The sequence below is a fragment of the Merops nubicus genome, unplaced genomic scaffold (genome assembly GCF_000691845.1).
Source record: "Merops nubicus isolate BGI_N331 unplaced genomic scaffold, ASM69184v1 scaffold5231, whole genome shotgun sequence".
NCBI classification, from domain to species: domain Eukaryota; kingdom Metazoa; phylum Chordata; class Aves; order Coraciiformes; family Meropidae; genus Merops; species Merops nubicus.
The window spans coordinates 1-23,330 of NW_008590137.1; the positions used below are offsets into that span (position 1 = coordinate 1).

General features: G+C 38.7%; 1 protein-coding gene across 1 annotated transcript; it reads right to left on the reverse strand.

The window, feature by feature from the left end:
- Positions 1-5,194: 5,194 nt before the first annotated feature.
- Positions 5,195-22,931, reverse strand: RC3H2 (ring finger and CCCH-type domains 2). The gene is made up of 20 exons (XM_008949812.1): positions 22,667-22,931; positions 21,168-21,285; positions 20,489-20,722; positions 19,405-19,580; positions 18,001-18,201; positions 17,486-17,618; positions 17,117-17,235; positions 16,647-16,759; positions 15,710-16,018; positions 14,745-14,959; positions 12,928-13,355; positions 12,314-12,484; positions 10,532-10,687; positions 8,945-9,158; positions 8,713-8,797; positions 8,107-8,188; positions 7,560-7,706; positions 6,914-7,021; positions 6,002-6,150; positions 5,195-5,393 (listed from the first exon to the last, which is right to left on the reverse strand). Exons 1-20 carry the CDS (start codon positions 22,895-22,897, stop codon positions 5,195-5,197), a joined length of 3,588 nt encoding a protein of 1,195 aa, XP_008948060.1. The 5' UTR covers positions 22,898-22,931.
- Between the last annotated feature and the right edge of the window lie 399 nt (positions 22,932-23,330).

Here is a 23,330-nt window from a genome sequence, read left to right on the forward strand (position 1 = left end):
TGGACAAATAATTTTTATTCGTGCATGCAAATACATGTCAATACTGCAAACTTCGTCCATCGAGTCTCTCACACACTGAAAACCAGATGCTCTACCCCGAGACCAGCCAAAGCTACAACCTCTGCACGTCAGTGCGACAGCGAACACACAACGGCACCGCCGGCCGGGCCCCTACCGCTACCACGAGGGGAAACAGGACCACCGGGAACTCAAACCCAAAGAAACGGAATAGAATTTACTCCCCCATATATCCCCATTTCATTTTACAGATTTTTTTTTTTTTTTAAATTATAGTTTTAAATAGAAGCTGAGAATGCGCCATAAAAATGAGCATTAAATCCATCGTAGCGATGGTGCCTGCTTTATACATGATGGGTGTACACCATCTTTTATTTCATTTACATTTCAATCGAACAATAGATTTGCAAAGAAAATGTCTAATACAGACGTAAAAATATTCACACTAGAGCTTCACAATCGGTTGTACAATTGACAAACAGGCCTCTTTTCCCAAACTTTCCAGCTAAGCAAATTTATAAAATGTAATCAATGCAACAAGAAAAAAATTTTCTTTAAAACTTCCAGGGAAAAGAATACGCAGTAAACAGTATAAATGCAGACAGCAGATGCTGCAAGCTAACCACAATACTTCGGAGTGGCTGTACAGTGGGTATGTGCAGTACAAATAAAAGCCACATGTGTTGTATCACAACTACTGTATAATGTACTTGTTTGCCCAGCTACGACGCATGCATCCCCATGCCTGGGTGAACAGAGAGCTACCTGGGGAGACCCACGGGCTATGTGAAACGACCTGGGCTGGGGGCAGTAGTAAATGCAGCCAGGCTCTGTTCTTATTTCAGCTTTTACAGCAAAATCTTGAGTGATTAAAAGCTTCCACAAGCATCCTTCCTGAATAACGGGGTGTAGTTTTACATTTGGGTATTGGGCATTTTGATTATTCAGTTTTGTTTCATCTCATCACTGACAGTTTGGAGTTTTTTTTTTTCCCTCAGTGTGCTCCCTTGCCAGCAAAGAGATGCACGGTGATGAATACTGCCAAAGTCAGCTGTTCATTTATACTGGAAATTTGGGTCATTTAAAAAAGCACATTTATTGTGTTCTGCTTGCAGAAGAGGTCCCTCAATGAGAGGGAATTTCCTAACAAAGGGATTAAGCTACAACATAAAGAATGGACTTTCACATACTATAGATAATCCCATCATTTCTCATTTTGTTACACTCTCAAATTCAACATCTTCCTTTAATAACACTAATAATAAAAGTCGGTTCACAAATATGATCAAGGAGCTGCTGGCATACAGTGTTTATGTACAGCAACAGGTACAACTTGACAACTTGTGCTTTAAAAAAAAGCAAAGAAAAAACAATGTTTGGAACTACTGAGTTTAGATGAAGTTATTTTAAGCATTCTTTCCTCAGCTGTTTCTGACCACTGTGCATTATTTTGTACCTAATCCAGCCTAGTACACTATTATACACAAACAGCATTCAGCTCTTGAGTACAGGATAAATGAAAGTTTCAATTGTGTTACCAAAGCACTAAAACTTTCCAAATCAGACTTCTACAAAGAGAAATTAAGAGCTTAAGATAATCATCTGCATACAATTTTTTTATTTTCTTAAATCAAATGTCAAACTTGAGTGTCCCTGTACTAGACTACCAAGAACCAACGCCAGTTTGCTTTGCAAAGAGTCCACCCTTCCCTTTGAAGGGTCTAGTATACATTCTACAATGCAAAATTTGCATAAACACTAAGATTCATTTCTTGTCACCTGTTTACAGGAACAAAGTATCAGTAGCAGGGTGATCACTCTGCCGTAGATCTATGGTAAGAATGTACAGATAATTACTTTCTCACACAAGCACTCTCCCAGCACAAGCATTAGTCTCTGTTAAGACCTATGTGGGAAATGAGGCAAACCAAGGAATGAATCCAGGTAGTCAGGCAACACAATTAACTTAGATACTAATAATTCCTGTATCTCTTGCATGTGAAATCCCTGCTGTACCCCAAGTGGGGGGAAAAAAAAAATCCAAACAAAAAAAAACAACACCAAACCAAACCAAACACAACCCAAAGTGCTTGTCCAAGCAAAGCAAAAGAGCCAATCTCTTTCCCCAGTTTGCTATGGGCCTTTTTTTCTGACAGCACAAGTAAGTTAGGCCAAACCATACATTGGAATCACTGTTCTTAACACACAAAGGCAAGTCACTAGATCTCAGTGTCAGAAAATAAGCCCTTCCACAGCCCAAAGGCACCCCATTTACAACTAGACAAATGAATACATACTTGTTTTCATACAGTCAAGGCCTGAAACTTCGCCACAGGAGAACTCCAGACTAGGTTCCCACCTGCAGCTTCTCTTTCTCAGGGCACTGGAAGGCATTGTTTCATGGCAAAAACCACACTGCCAGTGTCAAAACCGTAAGACAAAGCTGGCACACTGTTAAAACCCCCAAATAATTCTTCTGCCTGTCATTCTATGTATTAAAATTTCAACTAAAAGAAGAAATCCTAGCCTCAGTTAAGAACCAACTTTCTGTATGAAGTGCATGGTCATCCTAGAGAACTGCTACATCACGGGACCTCCGGCTGCAGACAAAGAGTATAGAGATACACTTGTTCTTAAATATGCCAAAGGTGTTGGCAGGAATATGTTAGGCTTATGTAATTTCACTGGACAAACAGGCAAATGTGTGTAAGCAGCTTATCCCAATCCCCCTCCAGCAGAGCACAACCAAGTTTTTAAAATTGCCATTTTAAAATTAAAAAGTTAAGGTAAATACACAATCAATTTATGTAGTATATATTCACCCTCAGATCATGCTGAAGATGTTCTGTGGAGTTCTGGTGCACAGAGGGCTCTTTCCCTGAGGGCAAATAAGGACTTCTCAAACCTTTATATTTTCTCTATTTTTGTAACAAAATAGCAATTTAAAATTTAAAAATCTTTTAAAAAAATTACATCACCTTCAACATGGAAGATCTCACTGTTTAAATATCCATGAAAGAGACATACGTGTTTGCATATCTGTTTTGGAATTACATTGTACAGCAAATAATAGTATCTCAGAAGCATTTCAAAAGTAATATAAATTCGTATTTACAGAATGGTCTTGGTATAAAATATACAACAATCATATTAATGTCTAACATTCTAAGTTAAAGTTAACATCAATAGGAAATAAGTTAAGGTGACCAAGGTCGTCTGGTTCATGTATCTGTTCACTTCAAGTTGCAAGTGAAATAAAGCATCAGTCTAATTCCTAGCTATGAGGTGGCACTGGCTAGAGGGAGGTACAGCAACAGCCAAAAGAAACTAAGAAAAGACTACTTGACTGCTTCTCTACATACATTCCTTTACATTTGAGTATTAAAGAGATGTGTAAGATCTTCCATACTGACACCAGAATATCAAAACTAACCCTTAGAATTTCAGGTATATTTACAACATAATTATTTCATGGACAGGTTCATTAGGAGAGATATCAAACACCAATATTTACTTAGTCTAATCAGTAACCCTCAGGGAAATGCCAACCCCCACCCCCCAGAATCGTGCACAAAACAGTTATCAAAATCTTACCCGACCACATAGCTGTGATTTTGTAAAATAACAACTCAGACGACCAGTAACATGATCCTCTTTAAGCATTTTGCTAGCAGGAAAAGCCCTTACATGCAGTACACCTGGTGAAAGATCGCTTGGCTTAAAATATTCCAGTACAATTTTCAGAGTAAACAACTTCACAGAAGTTAATAAAAACATTAAAAAAAAAAAGGTAAAACTTGTCACAAAGAAAAGTTAAGAGGACAAACAAGAAGATAGCAGTCATCAGGAGGGAGATGCTTTCTTTAAAAACAAAGCAAAATGTGGATTTTAAGCTTCTGAAAAAAAAAAAAAATGCCCAGGGCTCTACTTTGTGTCTATTTATGAAAACCAATTTTCAGCTGACATGTGTAACACATTTCTCAGTCACATCTTAACAGGGCATAAATTCATACACTTCTCAGTACTCTGAAGGTCAGATAATGCTATATTATTGTATTTTCAAGGTCATTGAAAATAAGTTGCCACTGAACAAACAGAAATTAAACCTGAATACAAAATTGTGATTAACAACATTTAACAAAGGTAATACAACCGCCTTAAATTCCCAATATTTAGTTTAAATTAAAAACAAAACAGTACAAAAAACCACAATACCATCTTGTTAGTCAGTGCAAACACTACATACAGGGTTTTCAAAGGAAAGCCAAGAGCACCTGATACTTTTTGCCAAGTCATCTGGATTCTATAATCTCCAAGTTGAGAACTATTAAGAAAAAATAAAAGAAAACCCAGAATTGCTGTTAAATTAGTGCATAACCTCTCAAAATTGTTGAAAATTGTTTCACATATAACTTGGGGAAATCAATACCTAGTACATTAGCTGGAGGACTTAGGCACTTGGTTTACTTCTGACAACTTTACTTGGACAAGTAGCCTGTGTATGTGTATCTACAGTTCTAAAGCAGAAACTGGGGGGGAATGGAAACCAAAAGCTGCAGCAAAGCACTGCACCACAGACCTGCAGATAACGTAGCAGTGCAAAGCTAATGGTGTGTTAACCCTGTAAAAGTCTCAAGTTCAAATCTCCACCTCTCAGTCTTCAAACAGGAAACAATATTCCATGCAAAGTTCCACAACTAAAGAAAAAGCAGCTGCAACAAGACACAAGTTCTTCTCTCATGAAACAAAATAGAGACAAATAAGTTAGTCTTCCTTTCACTAGATGTATCATCGTAGGATCCTGCTAGTTTAAATAACTGAGTTGTTAGTTTTCTACAGAAGCCATTTTAAACAAGAATGGCTCAGATACCGCACCGGATTGCTACAAACTCATAAAAAGCTGCTTTAAGCTTAAGTAAAACAATGTCCAAATTCCATTCATTTGTGGAAAGTGAACGCCTTACCCTAGGAAAGTAAGTTTTGTTTTTTTTTTTTTTTTTTCTTCAGAATGCTAATGCGAGAGGGGCTTGAAGTATCAAAGAGTCCACAGGAAATGCATGACCCCAATATTATTTTTTTTAAAAAAAATATACATTATATAATATATATTATATATATAAAAAGCTAGTGTAAATGCTTCCACGGTGTGGTCACAAGCTGGAAAGATGAATGCCTTTCAGCTGTTAACCATCCTGCCATTTGCAACAGGCTTTAAAAAGTCATTTTTATCCTCAGACATAATGTGAGCGGTTTTCAAAATGAGGCTGCCAACACTGACTGATGTGCTGATGGGCAGGCAGCTTGCATTGCTAACAGATGTTGTGATCGGCTGACTGAAGCAAGAAGTTACGGGCAGGACTGTTTTCTGCTCCTCCCTGAGGAGAAAAATAAGTTACACAAATATTAAACAAGTACATGCACAAGTATCTGGAACTGAACTGTGTGCATTAAATAAATACTGACAAACTTATTTTTAGCAACAGGCTAAACACCTCACTATGGAACGGTACGCTCAGGGTGTTACAGGTCATCTGCCTCATTTTCAAAGGCTGCATTACACATTAAAGACTATAGGACATATAAACCTAAAATAGGGTATTTTAAAAACTACCTCTCTCTGGAGATTTGTGCAAACAGTATGACATTTAACCTTTTGAAGTTTTTCTTAATTTCTGTTAACTATAAAAATACTTCTGCATTTTTTGCTTATTGAGTGTGAAAGGTATTTAACAGCTGCGACACGTTTCAGAATATACGGTTACAACAACACATACAAACAGTGGTACCATCCTGTGACTTCCGTATTTGTGACCTGATTTTATTTCTGAACAGGTTCTTCTCACTTCATCATGTATATACAATGCAGGTGTCTAATCCAAGTCTGAATAGGTGTATAGTTCATCCTTAACAACCATGCGTCAACTACCCTGACGCTGCTGTTTGTCTAACACTGGCAGACACTGCTGGTTTCTCTAACACTCACAGAATCACAAGGTCTTCACCTAAACTTTGTCTCTTCTGTTCCATAGATTCTTTCTGGTGCTGCTTTAGCGGATGCCCATTTTCTACAGTTGTTCCATTGAGCAGCTGATCATCTTGAGAACTAATACCTAGCTGTATATCCAGAATCTCCTACAGAAGAAAAGGAGAAATGTCCATCAATACTGCTGCTGCCAGCTCTGCATTCTCCTGTTATGTTCCACTACATAAAGCTGATGGAAATGGGAGTCTCATCATGAGACTCCTCATGTTCATTTCATACCATTGCAAAGTCAGATGGTAGTGAACTACCACAGTAGTATAAATCAGTTGTTATAAAAAAAAAAAAAAAAGACAACTGATCCTAATGCTTAGAATGAACACCAGAATGTTTTGACTGCATAGCAAAGGAGGAAATAGCACAAAGAACTGGGGCAGATGCACAGAACTACAAATGAACAATGACACAGTAGTGAAAACAAAGGAACACTTGATTGAAATAATTTAAATGACTCTAGTATTAGAACCAGGTGAGTACAAAGTTTAAATTAAATGGTCACATTGAAATGTAAGCTTCAATGTGTAACATTAACTACAGTTTCAAGGCTGGGGGAGAAGGGAACAGGAATGGACTCCCCATCACTGCTAATGCTACCAGAAGAAGAAAAGCAAAAAGCTGAAAGCAATGACAAAGAACACAGTGAGACATTTAACTTCGGTATTATTCATTGCCCAGGATCTGAATGAGAAGGATGAGACACCTAGTGTTAAAATAAGGCAAATGTTTAATAGGGCTCTGCTGTCAACAAATTCAGACACATTTTAGATGTTTTTTAATAAATAATGAAAGGACCCAATGACTAATAAATAATGAAAGGACCCCGTGACCTCTTAAGAGACAGATTTTTGTACTTACTTCTATTTGTTCACCTTGCCCATCAGGTTCATCTGTATCAAGGGCTGACAGCTCCAATTCAATGTCTCGATCTGGCTTTGTGTCTGCACAGTCTTCAGTATAATCAGTCTAAAAAAAAGAATTAATGTTCCCTAAATATCAAGTTGGCTTTTCACCCACTGCACACAACACTCAAGTGTTAAAGTGAAAACAAAAAAAAAGCATTTCTAGGACACAACATTTCTAAAATACAAAAGAGCTAGTTAGACACAAACAGAACTTTGGGCATAGACAACATTGGATACAAAGCTAAATCTAATCACATCAAAGTACCAAAACAGAGAGAGCAAATGAATACTGTAGACTCCATTGGCAGAATGTTTACATTTATAGCATGTACAAGTGGAATGAAAAGTGATGACTGCAATGAAAACGGCTTGCCACATTCTTCCCATCTGCTAAACAGATGATTGGAACAGCAGCATGGCATGTGCACCTACTTGATCCCAGGGAAATAAGTCACTGTTGTTGTTGTACCCAGTTAACTTGCACTGAATGTGTTATAAGTATTTGGGAACGTTAAAACTAAGAGGTCTAACTCAGTTAAAAATGCATGTGCTTATGTATATCCAAAAAAACCCTCAAAGATTACTTTCATCCCAGTTACCCCTTTCTTTACCTCACCATTCCTCAAATCAATTTCCTTGCTTAAAAGATTTAAGGTAAGACGACTGCCTTCATCTAGAGAATTCCACTTCTGCTGCATGGCCAGTGCGTTCGCCTCTCGCTGAAGTAATAATGAGTTACTTTTGGCCTAGGGAAAAAAACAGATCAGTTACCAACAGCTATACTTTAAACCATGTATTGTCAAATGGCAAAATAAACCAGCTTACAGAAAGCACAGTCCCCATGTTAGATTGGTAACTATGCATTCCTTTAATGCACAGCACTCATTTTGCTCTGGGCTTGCTGACACATACCAGGCCCACCACCCTCTCCCCAAAATGGCCCTAGTGACATCAATGGAACAGCTCATATTAACAGTCCTTATGAATCACACTAAGTGTTGCAGGACTAGCATCTAGTCAGCCCTTACTGATTGTTCTGCCACTCGTACTATTTTATGTAGGCTACACTAAGAAAAATTGCTTAAAATCACTTTACTAAATCACTTATTTAAATTAAGAAAACCACATGGTACAATCTGATCTTACCTGCTGTAATTCAATACTCAATAGATCTCCAGTGCTGGAATGCTTTCTGTGACCAGACAAATCTGTAACTATGAACCTGTCCCTTTAAGAGAAAGAAGGCAAAACTGGGGCTTAAGAACAAGTTCTCTAAATCAAAGGTCCCATAAACTTCATCAGTCTATCAGTGATACATTTCTGGACAGAAACTACATGACGAAGATAATGGACTCTTCATCTTCATTGGGGCTCACTATAAACCAACGCATTATATGAACCAAACATCCTTATTTTACATATGGGTAAGATGTGGCAAGAAAACTCAACAGAAACTACTGAAGATCACAGATTCTGACATGACAGCTTGGCAGTATGAGACTCAATTCTCTGAGAGGTCTCTCAAGGATAAATTGCTAGTAACTGGGTATTATTAGCTGCGTTAAGTAGTAAAGACTATACAAGTTTTAACTTATTTCTAAAACTTTATACTGGAATAGGAAAAAGTATTTTACTTTAAAATAAAGAATGTCTATTAATAGTTCCAGATTTCCCCCCACCTCCCCTTCAGGATTTTGAAGAACAGCAAGCTACAGTAACCACATTTAACAGAACCCCAAACAAGGCCCATACCGTTCTGCATAGCGTGCTGCTGAGGCAGAATCTGAGCCATAGGCACTCCACCTGGAGTCCACAGCGTTGACGTACGGGACGTAATCTGTAACAAACCAGACACCATCTGTTATCTGCTCTGCTCTGCAGCTGGGATGGATGGCTATTTGACATCTTTGCATCTCCACAGTAAGCACGAACAGATAAAACGCTCAGGACATATGCTGTAGTCATACAAAGCCTGCACTTGTACCTGATACACTGATGGGTTTAGTAGCACTTCCTTGGGAAGCAGTGGCCTGAATAGGATCTGTCGTGTGATAACCTGTACGGGATGACCTGGAGATTGCACCCCACTTGGAGATGATCGGTCCATCGCTAAAGGGGATTATAGGATCTTCTTCCTTTGCCCTTCTCTGAGTTTCAAACAAGTGCACTCTCCTTTTAACATCTCCGCTGTCCAAATCCTATGTGTTTAGGAGATAGAAGATACATGGACTCGTTTGAGGTTATTCAGATTCTTCAGCTGGCCAATGACTTTGATTATTGTTGCTGAACACAATGCTGAAAACCTGTCCAACTAGAGAGCCAAGACAGACTTCAATGATTTAACTAATGTCTTTTTATGACAAACTGACCACAGAAAAGGCACTTCTGGCGCTAGAAGAAATAATTTTGCTTTTCCAACCTTGTACTTCCAGGTACAGAAAGCTTCAGTATGCTTTGAGGTCCTTTAGTACCCTTTCCTATATCTGAAGGAGTATCTATCAAAGAGGGCTTGGGACGAGATTTGGTTATACTTGTTTCATAGAACAGAAAAGTAACCTGCTACAATACATGGCAGAAAGTCTCCAAAAAGCATGAGCTCTTGCCCCTCCAGAGGTAAGCTGTATTCCATGATTCATGCTATGTATTTTTTGTACCCTAAAGTATTTCAGTTAGGGTTTTTTTTTCTCTCATGGAAATCAGGCAATAAAAAAGTTGTATTTTTTTTCCCAGATTTGTTGCCATTAAACTATTAGAGGAGAATGTGCCTTTCAACCATGTAAGAGGTCTAGGAAAACAGCTCATACAGATTTTCTGCTAGTACAAAGCAGCCAAGATTAAGTTCGTGCTGATTATCCTGGGTCCACAGTATTTAAGCTTTTCTCTGGGAGTGTATATTGCTCTTGGGATTAACTCAAAGTGAAGATTTTCTGCAACAATGGCAACATAACAAATCATAGAATCCTTACAGGTCAGTGGTTCATTCATACATGGCAGACTACTGAACTTAGACCAAATAGGAGATGTGTTTCTGCAACAGAAGCACCTGCTCTGGACCAGCCACAGTGACCCTGTATTAACCAGTCAAGTTCACCACTGCCAGCATATTCTGAGACTCCCTTAGATGCCTCAGAAATTGTAAGGATGTTTGTGTACCCATATACATCTATATAAAAACTCCAAAGAGACACAAAATTAAGAAGTGAAATTTTTTTTTTCTGACTAATTATCAGAGAACACATTTAAAATTACTGGATTCTCATCAGTTTACAGGCCATCTACTCAAAATACTTTGGCTAGAAGTTTGATCTGTAGAGATCTGTTATTAACAGAGCTCTTTCAGACACCTCAGAATCTTATCCAGGGCACTCCATGCTGTTGCTGAAGTAAACACATTGTTTATTTAACAAAACCGTGAAAGACATTTCAAACAACTTCAAATGGGCAGAGCTACTTTAAAACACTAAGAACAGAAACTGTCAACTTTAAGAACCAGGCGTGTTTAACCGAACAGAAGACACTTCAGCATGTAAGCATCATTACACTAAGGAGGTAACATGCAGAAAGCCCCTACCATTAACACGGCATTTGAATTGGCAATCACATCCTTGGGCTCTGAGTCGATAGCATTTATACAAGAGCCAATAGTGCCACAAGACCACGGTGAATAGTGAGAGAGATGGTCTTCCTCAAATTTAGTTCCACTCAATTCACTGACACTTTCTGAGAACTACAGAAAAGGGAATAAATAAGCAGTGAATAATAAAAACAGGGAATTCAGTCTTAAAATATGAAAAGACATTACTGCTAATTAAATTCTCTCTGAAGTCATTCAGGGGGTTCTGGTGTATTCAAGACTTAAGGACAGTATAACCTGTTCCATCGAATTTTAAACCAGTGCAGTTGGTAGCTGTCAAAGAAGGGCAAGCTTTGCCACCACAAACTGCCTGGTCTGCCAAGATGAGAGACTGAAATCAGTGTCTGTGTCAGTGGCAGGCTTCTCCAGGTAAATGCCTGCAGTAATTAAACGGAGCAGAAGTCAGGCATTTTCCTTTAATGTATCAGCCAGAAGTACGATTTGCAACCCTTCAGCCTGGATGAAAAAGACCAAGTCCTGATCTACCCTGCATGCACCTGTAAGGGGCTTCAGTACACCTACCTTACAAGATCTTCTCTGAATAAACAGAATCCAATACCTCAAATATCAGCAAAACTGTTAAATCACAATAGAGTGCTTGGCACAGTGTTCTCAAACAGAACAGTGGTTCTCAAACTAGTTTCCTAGATGTATTTATTGTATACATATAGAAAATAAGTATCATGAGATTTTTTTTTTTCTTCAAAAGCACACTACTCCTATTTGTTGAGTTTCCATTCCTGTTTACAGAACTTACTCTTTACACAATGTTTTACCAATGCCTTTTGCCACTTGTGCTGGTTTTGGCTGGGATAGAGTTAATTTTTTTCATAGTAGCTGGTATGGGGCTTTTGGATTTGTGCTGAAAACAGTGTTGGTAACACTTCATGTTTTCATTCTTGCTGAGCAGGGCTTACACAGAGGCAAGCCTTTTCTGCTTCTCACCCCACCCCACCAGCAAGTAGGGTGGAGATGGACAACCAGCTGGGAGAGGGCACAGCCAGGACAGCTGACCCAAGGGATATTCCAAGCTGCCGACGTCATGCTCAGCCTATAAAGCAGGGGGAAGAAGGAAGAGGGGAACGTTCAGAGCAATGGTGTTTGTCTTCTCAAGTGACTGTTACATGTGATGGAGCCCTGCTCTCTCCTGGAGATGCCTGAACACCTGCCTGCCAGTGGGAAATGAAGAAATTCCCTGTTTTGCTTTGACTGTGCACGTGGGTTATTGCTTTACTTAACTGAAGCCAGGAGTTTTCTCTTCTGATTCGCTCCTCCACCCCACTGGAGGAGCAGCGAGTGAGTGGCTGTGCTTAGTTAATCACAAAACCACTTTTAAGGGATGTGTATTCTCTGGAACTTGACAAGCATCTGCAGTTTGATTCAGTCTACTCATCACATCATAACATCACTTGGAGTAGAAAAGGGAAGGTCCTTCTTAATGGAAATCAACTGCTGTTCCCCACACAAAACCCTGGAGGTTCACAAAGCTAGTTCAATAAGTTAGATTTCCTTTAGTGAGGGTAAATTGAAATCACTTCACTTCTTGACCTCTTTTCAACAATCATGTTTAGCATCACCTTAACATCAAATTGAATGCATTCATTATTGGATTATTACTTTCCTTTTGCTAGAAGATTAATTTCATGAACAATAGATGGCAGGTAGAAAATCTTTACTAGAAACAAGAAGAGAAAATGAAAAAGTTCTTTGGCTTCCCACCTCTGTGCTGAAATCTACACTGAAGAGAGGAGAAGGTGGTGTTGGAGATGGTGTTGCCATAGGAAGGGTTGACGATACCAGAGGAGTTTTCTGCGTGTGGTACTGCGCCCATTGCTCCGGCTTCCGTCTTAACTGCTCATCATAACCAGTCTTCAAATGACCACAAGGCTCCTAGCAGTAATAAATATAGGCCTGTGTATCCTATCATACTCTAATCAGAAAGCAAATACTTGCAGGGGACACACTGGGAGCCCCATATTCCCTTGGGTCTGTAACTAAACAAATACCGCTAGAGGAATTTCATGCGGATTTCCAGGAGAATCTGGCAACTCAAAACTTAAATATGCAATTAATTCAAGCAATATACATGAGAATTAAAGAGGCTGAGGGCCTCTGGTTCTAATGCATATTAGAGCAGTCTATTTCACAAGCCCATTTTATTAAGGTTAAAACACGAACAAACAAGCAAACAAACAAGAACTTTGTCCAGGTCACTTGTTTTGATCCCTGTAACCTCAACCAAACAAAAGGCATCTAGGCGAGTTATTTACCAACTTTTCAGTAATGATCTTCAGAACCAAGACTACATCTCTCTCTTTCCAGCTCTCACTTACCCTTGGTAAAGGCACAGTCCTCTGTTCATTTGCAGGCTGACAAGCCACAGAGTAATACCCATCCAAAGAGTTGTATCTCTCACGTAATGACGTCGGATAGACAGACGAGTGCATCACATCCATGGGTGGTAAAGAATTGCTCCTAATAATATCATCCCGTGGGTACATCTGTGGGCGCCAGATGCGCCTGCTGTCATAAACTGGAGCATACATCCCAGAAGGGACAGGAGGAACTGGTCCATACGGCTGCGGAGGAGGAGGTTGGTAAGGAGAGTTCAGTCGATCTCGGGGGGGAAATGTGCTGTAATGATCGGCATATGGCACGGAAGCAGGTGGGAGGGAGGACTCTGGAACGTTACTGGACCTCACAAAGCGAGGAACACAAGGAGCCACACCAGCTGGTACTGTTGGAGGTGGTGGATAATATCCTTAAAAAAAATTAAAAAAAATTAAAAAATCAGAAAAAGGCATGTTTAACATAACCATAAATGACCCAGAACTTCATACCTTCTATAACGGTAAATGGTGCTAATCAGTATCTTTACAGAAGGAAGAGTCACACTTTACAAACTCCCACTGACCCTGTGATTTTCCTGTGGAATATGATTTCAAGTATGACAACCACATTTTCAGATGCAGTGCTGACCCTTTACCACCTTGACCCAGCTTGGATAATGGAATTTCTCTGCCATTGCTCCTATGTACCATGGTGTAACTATGTAAGTGAAAAGACAACATCTTAAGCACTTCTTTATATAGGAAGTTAACATGGTTGTCTCAAAAATAAAAAGATATATTGATAAAAAAAGTAATTCCAAAGGTCCATAAAGAACAACTTCACACTAGGTCACACTAGGATTGTAGGAACACCTTTACCTTTTGCGCTTGTCTCAAAAATAAAAAGATATGTTGATAAAAAAATAATTCCAAAGGTCCATAAATAACAACTTTACACTAGGTTATTCTTTTTTTCCTTGGAAAGGATTGTAGGAACACCTTTACCTTTTGTTTTGAGAGCTTGTGAATGACCTGATGCTGTAAAACCTAATCGTCTGATTGAATATAAACACGCACGCTGCAATCTAAAGATGACTGGAACCTTTCAAAAACATTTGAGAAGTACAAAGACATGCAAGTCTCACAGTAGAAGCATACTATGCCCCTGGGTCTGAATCCTGTCTGTGGATAACCTCACAGATAGGCCACAAGGTGAACCAGCCTAAATAAATGCTAACAAAGGGAAAAGAAGATGGAAGACCTTGAGGTTCAAGTTACTCTGGATGCTGAGGTACAAGCTGCATAACACAAAGACAAGAACCACCAACACTGGGAGCAAACTACAGGTCCCTCCCATACTCAGCAATGGACCAGATTAGTATTCAATCAAGTGAAGATTCAGTTGATGTTTTAGAAAAGTAAAAAAAAAAAAAAGTTAGTATTCTATCAAGTGAAGATTCAGCTGACGTTTTAGAAAAGTAAAAAAAAAAACAAACACAAACCAAAACACAAACTAACCAACCACCCACCCACAAACCAAATAAAAGTTTTTTCCCAGCACTTAGGCGTATCTAGGAAAAACTTCAGAGATATTTTTGATCCAGTGTTCATCTCACTCACCTGTCTGTGGGTACTGTGGAACTTTATCAAGTGAAGATTCAGCTGACGTTTTAGAAAAGTAAAAAAAAAAACAAACACAAACCAAAACACAAACTAACCAACCACCCACCCACAAACCAAATAAAAGTTTTTTCCCAGCACTTAGGCGTATCTAGGAAAAACTTCAGAGATATTTTTGATCCAGTGTTCATCTCACTCACCTGTCTGTGGGTACTGTGGAACTTCATATGACAGCTGAGTCCTGGGATCTTGGAAATATTGAACATTATCAGAATGTGGAGGGTAGACAGGTACTCTGGGAACAAACGGGCTGGATTTTGGAGGCACAGAATTAACTTCTGTAGCAATATTAGGAGGACCAGCTGAGGTAGCTGCTGCCTGGCTTACAGGAGTCTTGGGTGGAGAACCAATTTTACTGAAAAGAATTACCAAGAAATCATTAAGCAGATCTATCTTTATTTCAGTCAGTCATCTCTTTGTGTACGCTCCCAAATAACACAGAAATTTGGGCTATGTAATTTCCTCTGGAATCTTCTTTTTCATACCCCAAACTGATACTATTGTTATATCTTAGACTTTCTCCTAAGAAAACTCAAAAGCAGATAGAAATATTTTGGTATGTACCCAGGAGCTTACATGGCACTTGTAAGTGTATTCTGGGAAAGACAAAGGCTTTGAAAACTTTAGAGGCTTAGTGCTTCTTGGAGAATTATCTAAAAAGTTTTAAGGGAAAACTCCAAAACTAGAAGGTTTCCAGGATTAAGAGTACACACTGTATGTGCCCCTCTTGGTTTCAGGAAATGTCAAATTCTGAGTGCAAGTTTTTTGGTTTATTTGTATGTAATAACCAGCAGTAAGTAAGATACTAGGTTGAGAACAACAGAATAAAAGATAAAGGGTGAGTTTTACCATTTTATCTATGGTGCATGGGAATATTCAGCAGCTAAAACAATCGATGCTGGCTCTGACAACTTGAATCCACAGGCTTTGTATAACACTATCTGCACTGCAGTACAAGATTTTACACAACTCTGCAGGCAGCAAACACAAGCAACAGCTGCAAGCCAGGACCAGAATTCAGCATCTATTGTTTACCATCCACAAGCTCCACAATAATCTAAAAGCAAAATGTGCATGGTTATTTTTGTGAAGTAAAGTCACCTACTTTTCAGGTAGTGATTCTGTAGGGGATCCAGAAACATTCTGGCCATTGGCTCCAGTCTTCCCTCCCTTCTTGGTGTTCTCCAAAGCTCTCAAGGAGGTGTCTGCACAGCGAGGGATCAACTGAGGAACACCACTTTCTAGATTAGCTATTCCATTAGTACTTGGCACCATCTTCCCTGTTGCTTCAGGGCTTCCTATGACAGAAATTACGTTTCCTGTTGTGGTTGAGACTGTGCTATTTACGCCAACTTTATTTAGAAGGGGGAATGTTCTCACTGTTGCACTGATTTTTTTGTTCCTCAAGCGGTATCTATAAACAAACACATGTACAAACACACACAAAAGACACGGGATTTAAAAAGTGCTTTATGAGAAGTTTAATGCATGTGTAAAACTAGCAAAAGGAAAGGACTAATGGGAACATAATACCCAAGAATTACAAGACATCAAAAACCCATGCTTATTTTCAACAATCTGCAAATAGAACATCAGTGCCTCCCTTGTAGCTAAAGACCATCTCTCCTCTTAGAAGATCCACTTCTGCAGTTACTTGAAAAAGGATTTGGAGAAAATGGCTTCAAGAATGCCAATGTTACATACTGTTCAAATAACTCACTTTATTCCTTAATCAATTAAAATGTAATTAACATTCTCTCTCCTGCAGATGATATAACCAATCCCTGACAGACACTGAGCCTAGACTCAGTTTCAGGAAAGGAAATTTTACTTCATATGGAACGAAAAAAAACCCCAAGAACACAGAAATTAATTTGCATGTATTGTCTTACTGTACCTTCAATCTAATGTAAATAGTTGCCCCTTCAAAACAGTCACAAATCCTTCTGAATGAATAAACTTACAGAAGAAACTGTTTTCAAAATTTTATGGATATTGCTTGGATTTAAATTAAAGGGGGGGGGGGGGTCTCCAACACTCACTTTTCAAGCTCTTCCTGAGAATGAGCAAACGTACAGTTTGTTCCTCTTGGACATCCCCCTTGCTGTCGAAGGTCTCGGCACATACTTGTTTTATATTTGCTGTTTGGTTGTGGCTTTAAAAGAAAAAAAACACACAAGACATTACTCTTACATAACTTGACAGACTTTTACAGAAAAATAGGCTTAAAATGCAGAAAACCTGCTATGTTTTTACATTTTGCACCTTTATTCAGAAAACTAAGGAAATTTCTTGTCGATAGGCTGAGTGTTATGCCATGGTATGGATCTCATGACAGCAAGCTCTGCTGCATTCCATATTCAGAAATGTTCTCAAACCCTGAATGCAGTAAATAACAGTATCATCAATTATCCCACAGAAAAGGACAAAAATTTCAAATCTACGGTAATTTTCAATGTTGCTTCTTTCAGTAAATACACATTAAGATATATAATCCAATTATCAAAGTTACCTGTGGAGTTTCATGGCCTTTTCTACTGTAATTCTGAATGAAATCCACCAGCCCATGTACCACAGTCTTTACAGCAACCATTGCATTTTCCAGCTGCTCCCACGTTGGAGATGCTGCATCTAAAATTATTAAAAGCATGCTTGTCATTCTTGTCAAGAATTCCAATAGTATCATAAATAAGAAGCAATTCTTCTGGCACTTTGGAAAATCAAGTGCTATGACAGAGCTTAGAGAGCCCTGAAGAAGAGTTTATGATATGGTATGTTACTTTAATGAGAATTCTGAAACCAGGAATGGAGGTTATCATCTTAATTTACTTTGCTAGGTAGAAAAAAATATCATGAAGTGTTTAAACTTTGATTTGCATACCTGGATTTGGATCTATGTTTGCCAGGAGCTCTAAATGAGGCCTCAGCCTATTTAAGTTGGCAGGGTCCCCTGTGCGCTGCAAGACAATTGTCAATTCTTGTACACTCTTTGCAAAAGATTCTGGAGATTGGAGCTGAAAACAAAACGAGCATTAGTGTGCAGCATCTTGCAACAGTGAACTACTAAAAAGATTTTTATTACACTGGTTCCAAAATGCAATATGTAGTGTCTTCAGATGGCATATAGAGAGTATCAGTGGAGAGAAATTTTATTTCTCAGCTCAGAATCTGCCCTATGAAGCTTCATCATAAGACACAAAAAGAGGAATTAAACTACTGAAAACCAAAACATCTTCATATGCAGAATACTCTACACAGCAGGGAAAACCTCTTCGTTCTTATTCTAATTATTTTATATGATCAAAGACAAAATGAACTCCAACAGTTCTTAGATTTATTAGAACATTTAGCAGTCAAATCTAGTCCTACAAAGATAAAGTCACCCCTTTGACGAACCTTGTCAATAATGGATTGCATGTGTGATTTATGTGCCAAGTCACCATAAAGAAGGGAAGACCATTGTTCTGGTGATATTCGAAGTCCTGCTTCCATGGCAATGTGAACAATCTGGGCATCGTGCTCCCTCCGCAAAGCCTCGTAACTCCGAAACTCTTCTTTAAGTTGCATCAGAGAAGAATCTTCGTCCCTTTTAGTGACCTAATAAAATATAATATTTAAATATTCCTCCTTTAACAAAAAAACTCCCAGCTCATCAGACGAAAACAGTTACAGAGCACAAATCACAGAAGCATATTTTGTATATTTAGCATATACTTCATTTTCTTCCATGTCTCCATTGACTTAGCCAGCTGTGTCTAGACAGGAGTGACAGCTCTTCAGGTTTCTGCAGGATCACAAGTGCAAAACTCTACTAACTCCCTACTTCCAAATATGAAAGCAACCAGATTTGCTTTAGTTACAGGAGATAGATATTTAGTAGTTCTACTAGTAGCTTTTGCTATGCAATATTAAAGGATGACTTAAAGAAACAAGAAAGTCCCTAGGAGTTACTTAAATAAAAAAAAGGAAGAAAAAACTTAAGATGCTGACATTTAAAGAACAGAATATTTAACTGAGAGCTCACTGTAAATGTTAAGTAAAACAGTTTACAGGAGACATCTGTCATAAAGGAGAGCAAAAGGTCTCATTATTTTAAGGTTTAGTTTAGTGATGTTGTCATAATCATGTTTTTAACTGTGATTCAAAAAACCCCCACGGAATTAAATTTCCATTCTTCTTCAGATATAAAGAGTTCAGAATATTCAGTTTAAACAACCTACCCCTATGTACCTAAAATACAGCACCTCTTCAGTGCAAGGCAGCTAGATACAGGCTAAACAAAACGGAGAGTGATAAATGTGTAGGAATCCAAGCTGAGCTCACTCTGTGTGTACAGTGTCCTTCTCACAGGCCTGGTGTTTGGCATAGGGAAGTTCCCAGGACTACAGTATTCCAAAAGTCTTCTTTAGAGTTCTGGGATTGGATTCTAAGCTTTGAGAGCATCGAGGCCAGTCTGGCATGTCTGGCCATGGCCAACTCTTATGAATCTAAACAAAGTCAACAGTGATTATGTTAAAACATCTCACTTCTTCCTGAGCAGGCTGAGTGCCTACAGTCAGGTTTCATGCCTCTTTCAGGGGAGAGAATTCTGGAATCTATTCTGGCTAATTCTACATATAACTTTGTTTTGCAGGGAATTTTAAATATCAAACAACTACTGGACAGTTCCTATAGTATACACTATTTAAATGTATAAACTGAATTTATGTAGCATTTTACAAGTGAAAGATACCAATCCCAGGGCAACCTCTCTGGAGCTGCACTAGTTCACAGTAACAAACATCAAATCTGGTATTTTACCTTAAAGCATGATGCTCTATACAGTAGCTGCACAACATGACCAATGCTTGTTTTAGAGGCCTGAGGAAATCTTGGTTCTAGCCTTTGCACAACAAAAAGTACCAGAACTTTTCTTGAGAGTGCAGAGCCATCTTCCAGTGCCAGTAGTACAAGTTTCAGTGCCTCCTCTTGCATAGCTTTAATACACACAAAAAAGACAGGAAGTGAAAAGATAGGAAGTGAAATACATTAATACAATAAGTAGAAACATCTCATTCATCTTGAACACAATTGGGTTTTAGATTTTATTTCATTAATCCTAAGAAAACAAAACTTTATAATTTGCTAGTTGAGAAGTGTTTAGAAGGAGTCTAAGCACAGCAAACTTGGACATAAGCTGAATTTTCAGTAACAAATACAGCAGCACAGTTTTTACACTCTTCTCCACTGTGCAGTCTTGTAACCTTTGTAGATTTTGGACAATTCAATGCTGCACCACAAAACTGTACAAAATAAATACAGGGCCAGTCCAGGGACTCTATCAGCAGTTACCAGAATCAAGAGAAGACTACTCCCAGTTTAAAACAGAAATCCCATCTCATTTCTGTGCTTTTCTTCAACAGCATTCTTAATGAAGTATCTGCTGTTTCTATCGGAGATATAAACATAATTATAAATTTTAAAGTTAACATATACTGCAACTAAAGTTAGGCTGATTGCATGTACAGCATGAACAAGAGTGCATTTGCACTTTCCTATCCAAATCTAATCTCAAGTGGCAGTACAACCACCCTGTGTTAGTGACACTGCATTACAAACTGCAGAACACATGCTTATTTACTCCTTGCCAGGACTTTTTAAATGCTTCCTCACGATTTTGAAGAGCAGTTAATAAGGGGGGGGGGGTTAAAAAACACCCCTAAGCTTTCAATCAAGAGATTTCACTAACTTTTCTATTTTTTTTCCCCTGCCTCCTTTCTTCCTGGCAAAATTTGAACAACAGAAGTATATTGCACCTTCAACTGCACAGAAGTTTCCAAAGACCTTTTAGTTAAGAAAAGGTACAGTTAAATACACTGCATGATAGGTTTTACAGGTGCCTTACCTGGTCCTAGAAACTGGCATCCTCGTGCCCTGACAGCAGCCCAAAGGTTGGCAGAAAGCTGCTGAGGATTTTGGTGCTGCAAGATCAGTTCTGTAACGGTTCTCTCCCCCAGAGACCGAGCTGCCCTCATGGCTCTCACTCGACCCTCTTCCTCCACCAGCTGACAGTTCACCAGTGTCACCAGCTTCCTTTGCATTGGACGGCTCAGTGCACTCTGGTTCAAGCTTGCAACGCCTTCAAAGAAAGAGAGAAAAACCAAAATATTGCTCCTCAGACATATTTATCTCTATAAGACAAAAATATAATAGCATGTGTCTTCCTCTAGGACTTGGATACTAGTCACAGGTATCTTCCTTTCTCTTAGGCAACTGTGTAATTAATTAACAAAAAGAATTTTGATTAGTGTCTTAAACTGATATCAAACTCGTCATTTGAGGAAAGTTCAGATTTGGCACAGTTAGCCCCAAGGTAATAATATTAAATAAAAGAGTATATTCTGTAAATTTAAAATAAATTTTAAAAAATTGTGTCACATGTGAATAAGCTTTTAAAGACATAAGGGAAATGTTATTAGAAAAATGAGAGGATTATCCCATTGATGTCCAAAATCAGTGCTGAAAACACAATGCTGTTAGAAGCAAGCTACATATCACAATTCTGCTGTTCAGTACAGACTCACCTTTCCCTCCACTTAATGGCTTTAAGTAGAGTGCCAAATCCTCAACACATTTCTTTGCTACTTCATAATGTTTGTTCTCTCCTACATTACTCAACTTTACTGTCTGATGATCAGGTACCTAAGAAAAATCAAGGGGGAGGAGGGGAGACAAGAATTACATATGCCCACTGGCCTATCTGATATGCCTGTGATGGTACCAACACCACTGCTATTAATTACATAACACTGCAGATGTACACTGCTTTTAGAGAAGTGAAAGGCAGGACCCACCCAAGGTATGTAGAATGCAATAAGGAGTAACAACAAGCACTTGAGATGAGGATCAGGGTGATGAAAGATTGTTTTTGTTAGTACTCAACATGCTAAGAACAAAAACCAATAACCAAGGTCTAATGAGAAGGTACTTAAGAGATAAATGAAGAACAGAAGATTTGAGAGGATGATCACTGCACAGGATCAGCATGATTTACTACAGAGACAAGGGAATTTGTAAGACAAAATAAACAGGAAAAAAAATCAAAAGAAAAGGTAAAAAATTAAGCATAATTTGAGCATGCTGAAATCTTCAAAGAGAAGAACCAGCAAATTCAGCCTGGTGGAAAAAACCTCAAAGTAATAAGGTCAGACAAGGAAAACAGAGGGAGCATTACCACAATACATTAAATTGTTTGATAGAAGTGAGGAGCCCAGGAAAACGAATGTTTTAAGATTAAGGCAGTGATCTGACACAAACTTAGAAATAAAAAAATGAAAGGGACATAAGCTTGAGAAACAAACCCACTTTGACACAGACAGTGTTGTTACCAATAGCTGCGCCAAGGCGTGTGGTAAGTCATTAAAAAGCAGAGTAAAAACCATCTTACTACATCCCCCAGGTGTTAGAGTGAGAGCAAGATGAAAGCACACAAATCAGCACAAGGTGAACAGAATTATTTGGTCTCCACGAAGCACAGCACTGGTTATATAATGCTGTTTTGCCACTGCCACACGGCAGCACGGGGAACAGTCCTGGCCTGATTAGCCACTGTCTGAAAACACAACTGAAAAGCCATCCTTGTGCATATTTTAAAAAACTAATATCCACGCTTCTGAAGTGTGGTTAACAGCTCACGACTGACAAACATGAGATACAGAAATGAGACTCCTTGCAGGAGTACCATGAACAAGGGCAATGTGCAGGTTCCCTTTTCTCCTGACAGCTGTGACAGAAAACTGTCTACTTCTTAATGGGTATTTTTCTCTAGTCACAGTTCAAGAGTCTTGTTACACCAGAATTCAGCTTCAAACTAGAACATATTTTCATTTTATGAAAAGAGGCTGGCCCTGAAAATTACGTGGTTGCTTTTAGAGTATGCATGGACTTCTAAGCATGACAAAGTTAAGGTCTTACCATGTTTTCAGACTAAAATGAGGGAAAAAAAAATCAGCATGCATACTGTGACTGGCATGTAAATGGTAATACCACAAAGTGGCAAAACAAAGAGCTGCTTAAATCATACCTGGGCTCCAACTAACTGGAGGAGTGCAAAGTTTACAGGAAGCACATCGATGTCTGTGTTGATGGCAGTCTGGTCGAAGGGACATGCCTTGCGATGAAGCTTGTTCAGGCAGGTCTTACAGACAGTGTGAGAGCAACCTAAGCTGATGGGTTTGTGCACATTCTCATCAAACTCGTTGTAGCAGATTGGGCAGGACAGAAATTCTGTCCACTGAGCTGCCTGCACAGGCATTGTGGAAGAAGCTGGACACTTGTTTAGCAGGCTAGCAGACCATTATTTCACTGTACTATGTTTTGGCAGCTGTAAGTAAATAACAGAGTATTTAAAACATGCTTTCTGGTAATTCAGTATTATTTTTAATAAAAAAAAAAAAGACCCACAACAACGCAAACCACCATTCCAATATTTTACAGAATAAAACCAAATCCTTACGTTGAAATACTCAATAAAAACCCCAACAAACCCAATTTTGTGTAAGTTTAATAATTGCACCAAAGGCTCATGAACTGAATTAATGCAGACAACCTTAAGTTGAAGTTGAACCAGTTCACAGTAAATAGCATTAAAGTTCTTCTCACAGGGTTAAATACACCTTTAGCGTAGGAAGAGGAAGACATTTCCTGGCACAGAAAACGTGAAGGCATGAATCACAGCAACCACCTCT

Excerpts from the sequence above, each read along its gene's own strand:
- RC3H2 (XM_008949812.1), bottom strand. The coding sequence starts at position 22,897 with ATGCCTGTGCAGGCAGCTCAGTGGACAGAATTTCTGTCCTGCCCAATC. Across the intron at positions 20,723-21,167 it reads GCCATTAAGTGGAGGGAAAG|GCGTTGCAAGCTTGAACCAG; the intron begins GTGAGTCTGTAC and ends CTTTCTTTGAAG. Across the intron at positions 10,688-12,313 it reads GTGTAGATTTCAGCACAGAG|TTCTCAGAAAGTGTCAGTGA; the intron begins GTGGGAAGCCAA and ends CCTTTTCTGTAG.